General features: G+C 43.6%; 1 protein-coding gene across 5 annotated transcripts; it reads right to left on the reverse strand.

Annotated features, from left to right (window-relative positions):
* hnrpkl (heterogeneous nuclear ribonucleoprotein K, like) lies at positions 1-10,510 on the reverse strand. 5 transcript variants are annotated; one of them, XM_024143025.2, is made up of 16 exons: positions 10,406-10,510; positions 8,467-8,576; positions 8,060-8,157; positions 7,865-7,921; positions 5,149-5,192; positions 3,979-4,051; positions 3,744-3,857; positions 3,317-3,445; positions 2,784-3,094; positions 2,443-2,496; positions 1,940-1,979; positions 1,398-1,413; positions 1,166-1,198; positions 967-1,034; positions 569-738; positions 1-368 (listed from the first exon to the last, which is right to left on the reverse strand). In XM_024143025.2, exons 2-16 carry the CDS (start codon positions 8,525-8,527, stop codon positions 338-340), a joined length of 1,299 nt encoding a protein of 432 aa, XP_023998793.1. In that variant the 5' UTR covers positions 8,528-8,576; positions 10,406-10,510; the 3' UTR covers positions 1-337. The 5 variants fall into 5 exon arrangements, with proteins under 5 accessions (XP_023998793.1, XP_023839260.1, XP_023998783.1 ...); XM_023983492.3 differs by having other exon boundaries at positions 1,940-1,982; XM_024143015.2 differs by having other exon boundaries at positions 279-368; positions 492-738.
* Positions 10,511-15,795: the final 5,285 nt, after the last annotated feature.

Raw genomic sequence — 15,795 nt, forward strand, 5'->3', positions numbered from 1 at the left:
TACATTAATTTTTTTAATCATAAAATGTTCCTTACAAAACAAGATTACATTCTGCATGCTGTACTGACTGGGGGAGGAGTGGCTCAGGGGAGGCGGAGAGAGAACACATGAGTTTACTCCAAGTACAGAACAGCACAAGAATCCAGAAAAAAAACAAAAAACAAGCAGCGCAAAAAATAACAGGGATTCATTCGACAGCTTTGAGAGAATTTCCAAACTTCTTCTAATTAAAAGTGTGTTAAATGACCGGGGGAGAGCACATCTACCCAAAGCAGGGGAATGTTGGCTCTGAGGGAGAGAATGGGCATGGCAGTTTGGCTCCACTCCACTTCCCTGTTTAGAAGAACCGACCAGAGTACTGCTTCACACTGCAACACAAAACAGTGGAAAAGTGAATAAAGGAACCCCAGGAATCATTTCTAGAAGTCCATTATGTTCAATTTCATTTCAATTAGTCATGAACAACTATTTTTTTCTTCTTCCTTGATTACCACTGATAGGTGACGAGTTGAATAGGTTTCCACCATACTGCGTTCACCGGAGAAGAGGAAAGGGTGCTAGCACGTGCCTGTTCTGCAGTAGATACTGGGCGTTCTGGATCTGGTCCTGTGTTCCATTGATGGTGATGATGCGGTCCTCTGAGCCCTCTAGTGGCTCGTCTATCTTGATGGACGCTCCCGACTCGTGACGGATCTGCTTGATCCGCTGGCCGCCCTTCCCGATGATGGAGCCGGCCAGCTACGACAAGTGAGGAGCCAGGGTTACTTTTCCCCAACAATGTGATTGACACAATGACAACCGGGTATAGGGGGCAATTTCAACGATGTATGAATAGAGGCTTATGTGGGGAGTTTCTGATCAATCGGAAATAATCTTAACTCTTTTTTTCTCCAGTACATATTTTATGGAAGTGTGTGTGTGGTGGTAAGATTATGCTTGGGGACTGCTATTTGATCTGTTACTCACATCTTTGGGGATGGTCACTTGTGTTGTGATGACAGGACCCCCGATGTCACTGTATGACCCTCGGCCACCTGGAGAGACCAAGAGATATCATTTAGAATTTATCCACTGTTGTGGGGAAAGTCATCCCTTTATAAAACGACAACAAAATACAGAAGCAACAAAATGAGACATGATACAAATGTGATCCATTTGCACTCACCAGACTGAAAGGGCTCCCACGAGGAATTGTTGTCTTTGAAAAGATGGAGGAAAAGAATAACAATACGTCACATTGTGGCTGACAGACTACATAGACCAACAGGGTGACAAAGGACAGGGGGAGAGCTGGTGGTGCTTACTGGACAGAAAGGTCTTTACCCCGACCTAAGAGACATTCAAACAGGGTAGAGACTACCGTGACCAAAAGTAAATGTGGAAGAGAGGAGACTCACCACCATATCCACCACTCTGTATTCAGCAGGACATGGGGAAGAGAGAAAGACAAAATGAGAAGCTTATTACAACACTGAAACCTACATCAAGTCAATACTGGTTTACATTTAAGATTGTGCTCCATAATTTGCGCATATGAATCTTAGCTGCCCTATTCATTTTCGACTATGTACATTATTGGTACGACCCTACCAACCCTGCCCGGAAATCGCTTTGGTTTCACCTCAAGTTCATTTGTTAGTTTAGCAGCTCCAGACTATGTACTCAGCTGCTCCTTGGTAACCAAGGAGACAACTGTTGCCAGGCAACAAGAGGCCTAACCAGTGCGCTCGCTCGTTGAAGAGCAGCGCCACAGTGTCCAAACCACAGTGCTTTCACTAGAACAGGAAAACAATACCAATCCATTTCCATAAGTAGAGTAGCTACGACAATCCAAACTGTGTCGACTTGCCTACTATTATAACACCAGGCAATTGACAGACTAACTCGCTCTACCATGCTTAAACCCTTATCCAAACACATAAATGCTGAGGTCACTCACCATGCTGTTGTAGCGGTCTCCTGGTCTTCCTCTCCTGTCGCTGCTTAGATAAGATGGGAGGTTGTCAGGGTTAACATGGCATGAGATGGAGAGGGTTCAGTTTACCACCTTCAGTGGACAGACAGTGTCCCCCAAACCAACGGGCTGACAAGTCTATACAACACAAGTGTGACAAGTCCTTCTTGGCTTGTCGTTTAGCCACCCGAGAGTGTGAAGAGCCACAACAACTTGTTTTGGAATCAGTATTCATAAGTGGACACCGATACAGACGTGGTGTTCATATAGTCATCCACTTATAGGATACAAGGTCATGTTGACAGAATAGCTACTGTGCCATGGTTAAAACCATACTGACGCCCATTAAATCAACAGAAGAGTAAACCCAAAATTTTCAACTCCACAGCCGAGAGCTCCATTCTCCAAAAAACTATGGGGATTTTGAGAAGTGGAGAAGTTTCACCCTAACCACTCTGCAGTTGTTTCCTTTTACACAAATTACTTACTTTGGTCTGTCGTCCATGTTGCCGTGATAACTCTGGTGGGAGAACCGGTCCCCTCTGCAAACAAACACAACACGGGAAACATGACTCAGTGGAACTGTGTCATAAAAGATTACTTTAAGGATTAGTCTAACAGTATGACTTGGGTCCATATGATCGCGTTAACATAGGAGAAATCCCTGAGTTTATGTATATGACTAACAGTAGTAGGGAAGCTGTGACACTTACACACAGGGGAAGGTACACGGTTAGATTTTTTTTACTGAGTAAGTGAATGTGATAAAAAGAGGTAGCCATAAACAAACAATCCAATGAAAGAACAAAAAGGAAGCTAAGCTCCTTACCCTCCTCTTGGGGGTGGTGGTGGGGGGAGGGGCAGGTTTCGAGCCCGGCTCCCTCCACGCCCTCCTCTACCTGGCAGGGGAGGGGGCGGTCCCCGACGAGGGCTCATGTCGTCATAGTCCCGTCTGGTGGGGGGCATAGGTCGGCCCCCGCGGCCGGGGGGCATGCGTTCAAAGCCCCCCCTGCCCCGCATGGGGAAGCCCCCCATGGGCCGCCGGCCCCGCTCTTCGTAAATCATGGTGAAGCCGCCGTAGTCATACGTCTCGTCGTAGAAGTTGGGGTCATAGGGCTGGGCGCGCCCTTTGATAGGAGCCTACAGAAAGATGGATAATACTATTGAGATGCTATATGTATGTAGCCCTGTGAAGAAATGTAGCTCTGAAATGACTACAATGTCCACAACTGTTGTAAATGGAATATGTAAAACAAATCGGTACAATTCTAGTATAAGTGACTGACTTTCAGTGAGTTTCCATGTTTAGACACTGGTGATGGGGAAGTGTGTTGTGGTCACCGGCTCAGAACTCTCACCCACCTCAGATACCAAGTCCAGGATAACTTTGATGCATTCAACAACACGGTCTGGCTTCCCTCCAACCAGAACCACACGGTCAGTGGACTGAGGACAGCACTCCTGGAACAGCTTGATGGTGGTCTGGGTGTTCTGGTGGAGACAGAGGAAGCTCAGCATGAAATACACCCGCAACACAGGAAGACTCCGCACAATGCCAAATGTTCAAAATGGGTTTGACCCTTCTTCAGCTTTGAACATGAAATAATATTCATCTTCCAATACACTCCCCATAGCTATCTAAGGACAAGTGGGCAACAACGACAATGATTAAGGACTGATCAAGCACATGCACTCTACATTTCAGCTCATCTTTAACCATGACTATGGACTGAGTCAAGTCAGCATTTTGAAACCAGTGGTGTACACACGACAGACAACAGGATCTTACCTCTCTTAACTCCTTTATCTTGGCACCTTTCACCCCGATAATTCCCCCGGCCAAACTCTGATGGATCAGCAAACGCAGCTCGCAGTCAAAATCAATCCCGTTATAATGCTGGTACTAGGAAAAAACAGGTACAGATCAGTCAGGTCAAATACGGCCTTTAACTCTCGACTGAGGAGCAGGAAAAATACAAACCTACACATGTACTGTATGTCTTTGGAGGCCGCGGGGGACTCACCTCTTCCAGAGTAGGGATGATCTTCAGCAGAATCTCTCCGATAGTGTCAATATCTGCACTCACACTCAGGATCCTGGTAGGGAATGGCATGTGGCCAAAGGTAATGAGGCAAAACAGAAAGAAAATAAAAAACAGAAGTAAAATAAAAACTTACTTTAAGACTAACACTCACGTGAAGGTCACACAAAGAGTTAAAAAACAAAAAGCAAAGGAAGAAGAGGACTGCTGTATACTGTACATCTTTTGGCTTTCCCAACACTGGACTGAAATACGAGCAACTTGACATGCACTCGCTTATCTCACATTCAACAAAGAAAGACAGGAAGATTGGAATGGGGCAGGTTTGGCAGGGCGTTAGATTACAACGTGAGGCACAAGGCTGGCCACAGTCAGGGGGGAGAGAGAAGCCTTCTTTTAATCATCATGTGCAGCAATTTAAAAAATATAGAATAAACTCGCCATCACAATCGTGCCACCGGCACACCTTCTCATAGTGACAGGGGGTCGGGGGTAGAACAGAAACAAATAAAGAAAGCAGGGGGTGGGGGATGCGAGTGGTAACCACTAGGTGGCGGACAGGAGCGAGGGGGGGAATGAGAGGTTTGGCAGGCAGTCTGGACCGATGGGGGGGCCTGAGAGAAACCAAACAGGGAGATGCAGCACAAGGGGGGGGAAAAAAAGAGACGACAGTGATGAGTGACAGAGTGGGCGGAGCTTGAGCGCTCAGATCATGAACAGTGATGTTGAGAACAGTGGGGTGGGGGAGGGGCGCAGGGGGTAGGGGGGAGCAAGATGGGCCAGAAGGACAGAGCGAGAAATATCATTGGCTTTCCTTTCCACAGTTCAAGACGAATAATATCACAGCAAGGAAACATCCAACAGTTCAATATGAACTACTGAAAGTGGAGGATTATTATTTTTTAAATCTCCCTCTGTACGGGACAAGTGACTTCATTTATAGTGACTAAAAAAGGTCAAAATTAAATGGAAATACCTAAATGTGGGGGGAGAAGACAGAAAGATTCAATGGAACAATACACGTCTCCTGATAAAAGGGGAAGGGGAGGGGTTCTATATGTAAAAAATGTTAAAATGAAACAGAAGGCAGGTTATCAAAGACATGTTTCTCTGTTCTAATCAGGCAGTGAGGCAATAACTGGTGGGACATACCGCTCTGGGCCACTGCTGTCAGGGACTGATACACTGGCATTGTACTGCATTGGCCGTGGAGGTTGGCATTGGGCAAGGGCATTCAATCACATGATGTCAAGTAAGGTGCCCGTTTAAGGAGGGGCACGTTTGTGGGCGGGCGGCGGGGCGGGGCGGGGCCAACCGGGGTGTCAGGTGGGCGGGCGGGCGTTCAGGGGCGGAGGTTGGGCCAACGTCAAGGTGGGCAACGCAGGAGGGGCATGTCGATCCAGTACATGGGCAACGGAGGAAGGTGGCCAAAAATAAAAAAGTAAAGGAGAGGGAAGAGGGGGAGAAGGAATACATTTTAATTGAATACACGCTATACTCCATCACTATACTGCTTAAAAAAAAGAAAAAAGAAAAAAAGAACAACGGCGACTAGACTGAGCTCTAACAAACACACTGTTAGCTAAATGGACTGCATGGCTATAGAGGTTGTAACAGACTATAGGTCCGCTCAGGCTTTGAGACACCAGTTGAAGGGACATCGCCACAGTCCGGTATAGTTTCAAGGCCGTAAGGGGCATTAGAAATCACATTCAGAGTTCAGTAGGGAGAATCGTTTCCTTTTATCTGAACCATGAGAATGCCCCACCCACCCTCGACCCCAAATCTGGTCCAATCAAGCCAAACCATGTCTGTCCACATGAGCCAACCTATAGATGTGCCATTTGGGAAAGCGAGAATCTGACTACTGTATAAAATAAAGCTGCAGTTGTCCCTCCAAGTGTTCAGACATGCACCATTTGACCAATCAAGTCAAACAATGACAGTCAGTCTATAGATGGGAGATTACCTTTATCAGAGGAAAACCATTTAATACAGGGATCACGTTTGTTTAATAGGGCTCGTTAGGGTTGTCATTAGAAATGGGGTTGCTGGATACCATAATGTCTATGAAAATGTTAGGTATACAACGTCAATTATTAGTGATGGGAGAAAAAAAAACAATAGTTACATATCACAATATTTTTTGACAATATGATATTTATACATATACAGTACGCCCAGAAAGTATTCAAAACCCTTGACTTGTTCCACATTGTTACGTTACAGCCTTATTCTAAAATATATCAATCAACACACAATACCCATAATGACAAAGCGAAAACAGGTTTAGACATTTTTGCAAATGTATTAAAAATAAAACAGAAATCTTATTTACATAAATATTCAGAACCTTTGCTATGAAACTCAGAATTGAGCTCAGTTGCATCCTGTTTCCATTGATCATCCTTGAGATGTTTCTACAACTTGATTGGAGTCCACCTGTGGTAAATTCAATTGATTGGACATGATTTGGAAAGGCTCACACCTGTCTATATAATGTTCCACAGTTGACAGTGCATGTCAGAGAAAAAACCAAGCCATGAGGACGAAGAAATGGTCTGTAGAGCGCCAAGACAGGATTGTGTCGAGGCACAGATCTGGGGAAGGCTACCAAAAAAATTCTGCAGCATTACAGGATCCCAAGAACACAGTGGCCTCCATCATTCTTAAATGGAAGAAGTTTGAAACCACGAAGACTCTTCCTAGAGCTTGCCGCCTGGCCAAATTGAGCAATCGGGGGAGAAGGGCCTTGGTCAGGGAGGTGACCCAAAACCCGATGGTCACTGACAGAGCTACAGAGTCCAGACATGGGAGAACCTTCCAGGACAGCCATCTCTGCAGCACTCCACCAATCAGGCCTTTACAGTGGAGTGGCCAGACGGAAGCCACTCCTCAGTAAAAGGCACATGACAGCCCGCTTGGATTTTGCCAAAAGGCTCCTAAAGGACTCTCAGAACATGAGAAACAAGACTCTGGTCTGATGAAACCAATATTGAACTCTTTGGCCTGAATGAAAGGCATCACATCTGGAAGAAACCTGGCACTATCCCTACGGTGAAGCATGGGGGTGGCAGCATCATGCTGTGGGGATGTTTTTCAGCAGCAGGGACTGTGAGACAGATCCTTGATGAAAACCTGCTCCAGAGCGCTAAGCACCTCCGACTGGGGCGAACATTCACCTTCCAATAGGACAATGACCCTAAGCACACAGCCAAGACAACACAGGAAATACAGGTGTGCCAAGCTTGTAGTGTCATACCCAAGAAGACGTAAGGCTGTAATTGCTGCTAAAGGTGCTTCAACAAAGTACTGATCTGAAGGGTCTGAATAATTATATAAATGTGATTTCAGTTTAAATTTGCCAACATTTAAAAAATAGTTTGCTTTGTTATTTTGAGGGGGTGGGGGGTTAATCCGTTTTAGAATACGGCTGCAATCTAACAATGGAAGTCAAGGGGTCTGAATACTTTCTGAATGCATTGTACATATTTATTTGCTACTGTAGATAGCATTAGCTCACGCTAGTCTGCTGTGCCAAAACTCTGGTATTTCATCCTATAGCTTGTTCTCCATCTTTTTGTAGTAAGCCAGCAACTTTATTTCCCTGAGTGATCAAAACTCGTCCTTATGCTCCCCCTTGTTTCTGCAGCAGACATGGTGAACAATAATACATTTGGAATGTCCAATCGCAATACACATAGAATTGTGACAATCATGAGAATCGCAATACATATTGTATTGGCACCCAAGTATTGTGATATCGTATCCTGAGGTCCCTAGCAATTCTCAGTCCTAATAATTATAGCTTTACAGCAAATCCCCTGGTCGAGGAAAATATTTGATGATGCCAATTCTGTATACTCACGTCTGTGCGTAAGGCTTTTATATTCTTGCCACCCTTTCCGATAACGGCTCCAGCATTCTGAGGGGAAACGAGGGTTTTACTTAGGGACAGAATAATGGGTCAGATTGTTCCATGTCTATCATTCAGCAGACTATCAGGAATTTCTGATTTTTAAAAGGAATAGGTCTAAAATCCCATTTCTGTTGACAGGCTTACTTTGCTCTGCAGCAGTACCCGCAGCTCAACCATCTCGTCTGTGTTGCGAGAGCGCTTGAAGGCCTGCTCCTCGTCCATGTCCTCGGCAGGGCGTTTACCTGGAGGGAGAAACCTGGAGCGTTAGCCTGATGCTACACTGTGCCCTATACATGTTCCAGCCAGGCGACAGCATCTACCCAGCATGTGTTCAGCCCCTACCACTCCCCTTCCTGGATCAAAACTGGGCAGAACTGCTCCCAAAACAGCAGTGACTTGGACAGCAAAAAAAACATGGCCATCTGACATGCAATCATGGTGCCAGCATGCGGCTATACCAGTAGTCCCTTCTGTAAAGATTGACAACACTGCTTTTTTCCAATAGTTGATATGTCTGATAATGCACTGACAGAATAGCCTTCATGTCTTACCGTTAGTGTCAGTGTTGCTGAACGTGGTCTCTTCTTCCTGCTGCTCGATTTCTGTCTCCATTGTCTTGCACCAGCGGTGAAACGTGAACAGGCTCCTCTCTGTGGATCTGCTGTGGTGAGGCAACAATGGAAATAAGACTATGCCTCTTGAGGACTGAGGATGTGTCAGACAAGACTTCACCAATCCTGTCACTAATCAAACCTGTTGCCTTGCCCCTGCTTACAACTAAAATGATATCCCAAAGGCTGGCAGATGGCGATAGTCGTGTCATCTTACCGTCCAAATGCATTGTATGCAGCCGGCAATACATTCGTATCCCCCGTGGACCGGTTCTTACCTACAACATTCTCAATTCAGACAGCATAGGCTTTGATTTCCTCCTACCTAAATTATAATCCTGAATGTTCTGTATCACGTTCAGCCAATCAAGTTGCAGCAGTCAGTTTTTTCCACCCCTAACCTAATGCAGTGCTGTATCATTAGTGGAAACCAAGACTCTCTGGGTGGGTCTGCTGGTTTGGACTAGCAGAAGTTACTTTTCATAGCAGGTGAGGGAAAACTTTTGGAGCAGGTTAGGAGAATTAGTGGAAGGTTGGTACGATTAGCTTATGGTTAGGATAAGGGTTAGCTAAAATTGTCCCGGACTCGAACATATCTAGTTACAGCCAGGTCTGCCTTGAGAACAGTCTTGGTTTCCACTAATGCGACGCTGCCAACTCAACAGGCTTGCTTAAAATGAACTGAACCCCTGGTCTGGGTTTAAACCCGATTGGCTGAACGTGATTGAAAACATCAAGCATTGGCTTTTAGCCACTCCAGTAGCATGGTGGTGGAAATGGAAAGGAAAGTACACATTTTCCCCCCGTTTATTTTATCCACAGAGGATATGAATGTATTGGCGGCTGCATACAATGCATTTGGACGGTAAGATGGCACAACTTAATATCGCCATCTTCCGGTCTTTAGGCTACTTTAATTCCTATTAATGCTGTGCCACAGGATACACAAGTGTATTTACTATACTGTAATTTAACGTAAAACATCCCAAATCACCGCCCTTAATACGAGTGTTTGCCGCTTGATGACATAGCTAAATGTAATGTTAACAGGTCATTAAATGAACACAGTACAGTCGCCCGAATTTTTTTAGGGGGTAGTTTGCCACCTCTCATTGTAACTAGCTAGATACGTTACTACTTGTGTGGGTGTAATGTGTAAGAAAGGGATGACATTAGCAAGTTAACGTATGCTTAATACTGATGAGGACAAGCTATTTATCGAGCTAGTTAACGTTGGCCAGTCAATGACCTAATGCGTGGCAACACTGGAAGTAATCTCGCTAGTAACGTTAGCTTGCTACCGTTACCGATTACTAGGTAGCTCTGGAGGCCTATAGTAGCTAGCTAGCTACTTCTGCACAAACACATTTACAGTAACGCGTTATATAACGCATTTTTTTGTCAAGAAGTCAGCTGTTATGTTTCTGTTAACCAGCTAATACAGGGTCAGACAACGTTAACCAGGTAGTTATGATTATTGGCTAAATCCATATGTGTAACGTTACATGCGCTGTATGTAGCTAGGCGAGTTAGCAAGCTAGCTCATTCACACTAGTTAGCCAACTACAGTATAAAACTAGAGCCGTTTTGCATAGCTAAACGTTAGCTTGAGGAATGACTGACAACGTTAGCTACAATTTCCTCAACGGAGGTAACCGCAAACGTTTGGGAACTAAATTAACTAGGCTCGACTCCTAGCTAGCTAATATTAGCGATACAGTTCGAGGCGTGTCCCCAAATGAGCCCAAAACTGATTTCATTCCCCATTGACCGATTAAAATGTAAAATAAATAACGTTAACTAACAAACAGCCTCAAATAATTGAACGCGAACCACTAACCTATTTAGATTTTTTTAGCTAAACTAATATGAAACAAACCTGCAGCCAAATCGTGTTCTTCACAGCCAATTTTTGTCCTGAAATTGGTTGAACAATCTTCCCATTACAGTCGGGCCGCAAAATAGGGCGTCTGTCTTCTTTCACTGATTGGAGAGTGCAGATTCGAGATAACAAAATATTGTGCCGAGATTGGATAAATCAGCTGTCTTTCAAAATCAACACGTCTTCAGAGAAATGTGGGCTGCGTTTAGACAGGCAGCCTAATTCTGATAATTTTTTCCACTCGTTTTCAAATGTTATAGTAGCCTAGGCTATGGCTAATCAAATTTTATTTGTCACATGCTTCGTAGACTAACAGTTAAATGCTTACTTAGGAGTCCTTTTCCAACAATGCAGTTAAACAGAAAAAATGTGTCATTTATTTTATTTATTTAACCAGGTAGGCTAGTTGAGAACAAGTTCTCATTTGCAACTGCGACCTGGCCAAGATAAAGCAAAGCAGTTCGACACATTCAACAACACAGAGATACACATGGAATAAACAAACATACAATCAATAATACAGTAGAAAAGTCTATATACAACATGTGCAAATGAGGTAGGATAAGGGAGGTAAGGCAATAAATAGGCCATGGTGGCGAAGTAATTACAATATAGCAAATAAACACTGGAATGGTAGAATGTGCAGAAGATGAATGTGCAAGTAGAGATATTGGGGTGCAAAGGAGCAAGATAAATAAATAAATACAGTATGGGGATGAGGAAGTTGGATGGGCTATTTACAGATGGGATATGTACACAGCTGGTGCTTAAAGCTAGTGAGGGAGATAAGAGTCTCCAGCTTTAGTGATTTCTGCAACTAGTGACACGAGGAATAACTCCACAGTAAATAACAATGTATGAAGAAAAAAAAACGTACAGGGAGTAACTGTACCGAGTTGATGTGCAGGGGTATGAGGTAGTATGTACATAGAAGGGGTAAAGTGTGGGTGTGTGGGTGTGTCCCAAGACACTGCATCGCAGTACAAGAGGCATCACTGCAGTACCTGGTTCGAATCTAGGCTGCATCACATCTGGCCGTGATTTGGAATCGCATAGGTTGGCACACAATTGGCCCAGTGCCGTCTGGGTTTGGCCAGGGTAGGCCGTCACTGTAAATAAGAATTTGTTCTTAACTGACTTGCCTAGTTAAATAGAGGTTCAATTTAAAAATAAATGTATTTAACTAGGCAAGTAAATAAGAAATTGTTCTTAACTGACAATGACTGCCTAACCCGAACAACGCTGGGCCAATTGTGCGACCGCCCTATGGGACTCCCAATCACGGCCAGTTGTGATACAGCCTGGAATTGAACTAGGGTCTGTAGTGACGCCTCTAGCACTGAGTGGCACTGCCTTAGACCGCTCCGCCACTCGGGAGCCCAAGTTGGGGTGTCATGTTGGAGTGTGTGGGTAGAATCCAGTGTGTGCAGTTAGTGCAAAAAAAGTGTCTGTGTTGGTGTAAGTGTGTGTGGGTAAAGTGTGTGTGTGTGCATAGTCAGTGCAAGAGCAAAAAGGGTTAATGCAGGTAGTCCGGGTAGCCATTTGATTAGCTATTTAGCAGCTATTTAGCAGCCATGTTTAGCAGTCTTATGGCATGGGGGGTTAGAAGCTGTTCAGGCTCCTGTTGGTTCCAGACTTGATGCACTGGTACAATATTTTGAGCCTTCCTCTGACACCGCCTGGTATAGAGGTCCTGGATGGCCGGGAAGCTCGGCCCCAGTGATGTACTGGGCCGTACTCATCACCCTCTGTAGCGCCTTGCAAGCCAAGATGCTCTCAATGGTGCAGCTGTATAACTATTTGAGGGCCCATGCTGAATCTTTACAGAACCCTGAGAGGGAAGAGGCACTGTTGTGCCATCTTCACACCTGTGTGGGTGTGAGGACCACGTTAATTCCTTAGTGATGTGGACACAGGAACTTGAGGCTCTTGGCCACGCTGTCATGAGTGAACAGGGAGTACAGGAGAGGACTAAGCACACACCCCTGAGGGGACCCCATGTTAATGGTCAGCGTGGTGGATGTGTTGCCTACCCTCACTGCCTGGGGGGCAGCCCGTCAGGAAGTCCAGGATCCAGTTGCAGAGGGAGGGGTTCAGTCCCAGGACCCTGAGTTTGGTAGGGACTTTGGTGTTGAATGCTGAGCTATAGTCAATGAACAGCATTCTTACATGGGTATTCCTTTTGTCATGTGGGTGAGAGCAGTGTGGAGTGCAATAGAGATTGCGTCATCTGTTGGCACGGGATGCAAATTTCAGTGGGTCCAGGGTGTCTTTTTATGGCTATAGATGTGCTATGGGTCGAAGGTCATTTAGGCAGGGACTATGGTGGTCTGTTTGAAACAAATTTGTATTACAGACCGGGTCAGGGATAGGTTAAAAATGTCAGTGAAGACACTTGCCAGCTGGTCAGCGCATGCTCTGAGTACCCGTCTTGGTATTCCACCGTGGCTTTGCGGATGTTAACCTGTTTAAAGGTGTTACTCACATCGGCAATGGAGAGTGAGATCACACAGTCGTATGGAACAGCTGGTGCACTCATGCATGGGTCAGTGTTTGCCTCTACGCGAGCATAGAAGGCATTTAGCTCATCTGGTAGGCTCGCACGGCTGGGTTTCCATTTGTAATCCTTGACAGTTTGCAAGCCCTGCCATATTCGTCGCGCATCAGAGCTGGCGTAGTAAGATTCGATCTTAGTCCTGTATTGACACTTTGCCTGTTTGATGGCTCGTCTGAGATCTGAGCAGGATTTCTTATGAGCGTCCGGATTAGTGTCCTGCTCCTTGAAAGCAGCAGCTCTAGCTTATAGCTCATTGCAGATGTTGCATGTAATCCATGGCTTCTGGTTGGGGCATGTACGGTCACTGAGGGGACGATGTCATCGATGCACTTATTAATGAAGGCGGTGACTGATGTGGTAAACTCCTCAATGTCACTAGTTGCACAGGTGACATGCTGGTAAAAATGAGTTAAAACGGATTTCAGTTGCCTGCATTAAAATCCCTGGCCACAAGAAACGCAGCATCTGGATGTGCATGCTCTTGTTTGCTTATGGCCCTATACAGCCTGCTAAGTGCGGTCTTAGTGCCAGCATCGGTTTGTGGTGGTAAATAGACGGCTATGAAAAATATAGATTAAAATTCTTGGTAAATAGTATGGTCTGCAGAATGTCCAGACCTGTAGACTCGTTGAAGTAGAAATGGTCATCCAAATTGATGATGGTGACCGCTGTTCTGATGTCCAGAAGCTGTTTTCGGTCATAGGAAATTATGGTTGAGACAATATATACAAAAAAAGTTCAAATCAGCTTGAAAAACACACAAAATAGCAGAATTGGTCAGGAGCTGCAGCACCATGTGGTGGTCATCATTGCAATGATCAGTGGTGTAAAAATGCTTGAAAGTACTACTAGATTTTTGGGGTATCTTTACTTTACTATTTAATGTTTTTCACAACTTTTACTTCACTACATTCCTAAAAAAAATGATGTACTTTCACTGACACCCTAAAGTACTCCTTACATATTGAATGCTTAGTTGGACAGGAAAATGGTTTAATTTGCACACTTATCAAGAGAACATCCCTGGTCATCCCTACTGCCTCTGCTCTGGTGGATTCACTAAACATAAATGAGTGTTGGAGAGTGCCCCTGGCTATCCTCAAATTAAAAAAGTTAAAATGATGCTGTCTGGTTTGCTTTATGAGGAATTTGAAATTATTTATACTTTTACTTTTGATACTTTAGTATACTCGGGCTCCTGAGTGGAGCAGTGGTCTAAGGCATCTCAGTGTTAGAGGTGTCACTACAGACCCTAGTTAGATTCAAGGCTATATTACAACCGGCTGTGATTGGGAGTCCCATAGGGCGACGCATAATTGGCTCAACGTCGTTAGGGTAGGCTGTCATTGTAAATAAGAATTTGTTCTTAACTAACTTGCCTAGTTAAAATAAATATTTTAGCAATTACATTTACTTTTTGATACTTAAGTATATTTTAAAACCAAATACTTTTATTTTACTGGGTGACATTTTCTTGAGTCATTTTTTTTAAATTAAGGTATCTTTTACTCAAGTTTGAAAATTGGGTAGTTTTTCCACCACTGGCAATGATTCAGGAAAAAAACAAAGTAGCCTAACATCTGTTTTCAAAATGTAGCAAGCTAATGGTGCAGACATCAAATTACATTGGTTTTCATTTCAATGTAAAAATTGCTATTGGATACACTGCTAAATCTGCATTAGTCTTTTCATTAATCAGAATAATACCCTCTGCTCCTCCTTGTGGAGCAAAAATGTTAACTTCCCCTGTTATTGGTAATGGTGAGAGGTTAGCATGTCTTGGGAGCATGATCTTTGTACATCTAACTTTTTTGTACTCATTATTTCTTGATTCTTTCATGATTATCTGTAATCATGGTAGCATCTACATTAAATGTAGAAATGTTAAGCAAATAATGTTTATCTACAAGATAAATTACTCAAATGACACAAACCATTGATTTCTGTTGGGCACATTGTATTCCGAAACACATCAAACAAACTGCCAAATACATCCAAGTTTGTAGAGTTACAATCTTGATGTAATCATTGTGTGGTAGGAATATGGGACCAAATACTACATTTAATACACTATGAATTTGTCCAAATACTTGACACCTTCAAATGTGGGGACTACAGTAGATATATAAAGCGCATTCATTTCTAAACGGTAAAACAGATATGTATGAAAATATCCTAGAATAAATGGTGACATTCTGTACTGCCACCTCATATTAAACATTTGATCTCAAATCCAAAATGCTGGAGTATAGAGCCAAATACATTTTTAGCTTCACTGTCCAGTAAGTAGGGAGTGTATGGATAAATCACAAATTGATACTATCCCATTTCTATGACTATTCTTCATGTTCCATGTGATTTTTTTTTTTTTTAAGCTGAGGTACAAGGGTAGAACACGAATTGCACATGGTTGCAATGTTTTGTTCAGTTGATTTTCTTTCATTGTCATAAGAACATTCATTTATTAAAGATCACAAATTATCTCATTTCAATAGCCATTGATATCTGACATTTCCTTCACTTGCTTATTGTGACATTTATGTAATCATTAAAGGACCTTGTCAGAATTATAACACTTATCCCTCAGAGATACAATTTTCCAACATCACAGCACCTGTGTGTGTGTTTACACCTGGTATGAAAACAACCGTGTCATGTGCCAGGAGTTTTCTTGTCCGTGACCTTTGTCTGCAGCAGATTTACTTGTCCTCACATTGAAAAGATCCTAGAGGAAAAAGTTGAACTGCGCATAATTACATATTTTTTAAATAATCTGTCCAAGTTAGCTATTACAATAGCAATTTTTTTCGTAAATGGATGCATATTTAAT

This window comes from Salvelinus sp. IW2-2015, linkage group LG4q.1:29 (genome assembly GCF_002910315.2).
Source record: "Salvelinus sp. IW2-2015 linkage group LG4q.1:29, ASM291031v2, whole genome shotgun sequence".
Taxonomy (NCBI): Eukaryota; Metazoa; Chordata; class Actinopteri; order Salmoniformes; family Salmonidae; genus Salvelinus; species Salvelinus sp. IW2-2015.

Coding starts and splice junctions, on each gene's coding strand:
- hnrpkl (XM_023983491.3), bottom strand. CDS start 8,527: ATGGAGACAGAAATCGAGCAGCAGGAAGAAGAGACCACGTTCAGCAAC. Junction 4,052..5,148: donor GACAGCAGTGGCCCAGAGCG/GTATGTCCCACC, acceptor ATTCCCTACCAG/GATCCTGAGTGTGAGTGCAG. Junction 1,983..2,442: donor AACATGGACGACAGACCAAA/GTAAGTAATTTG, acceptor ATCTTATCTAAG/CAGCGACAGGAGAGGAAGAC.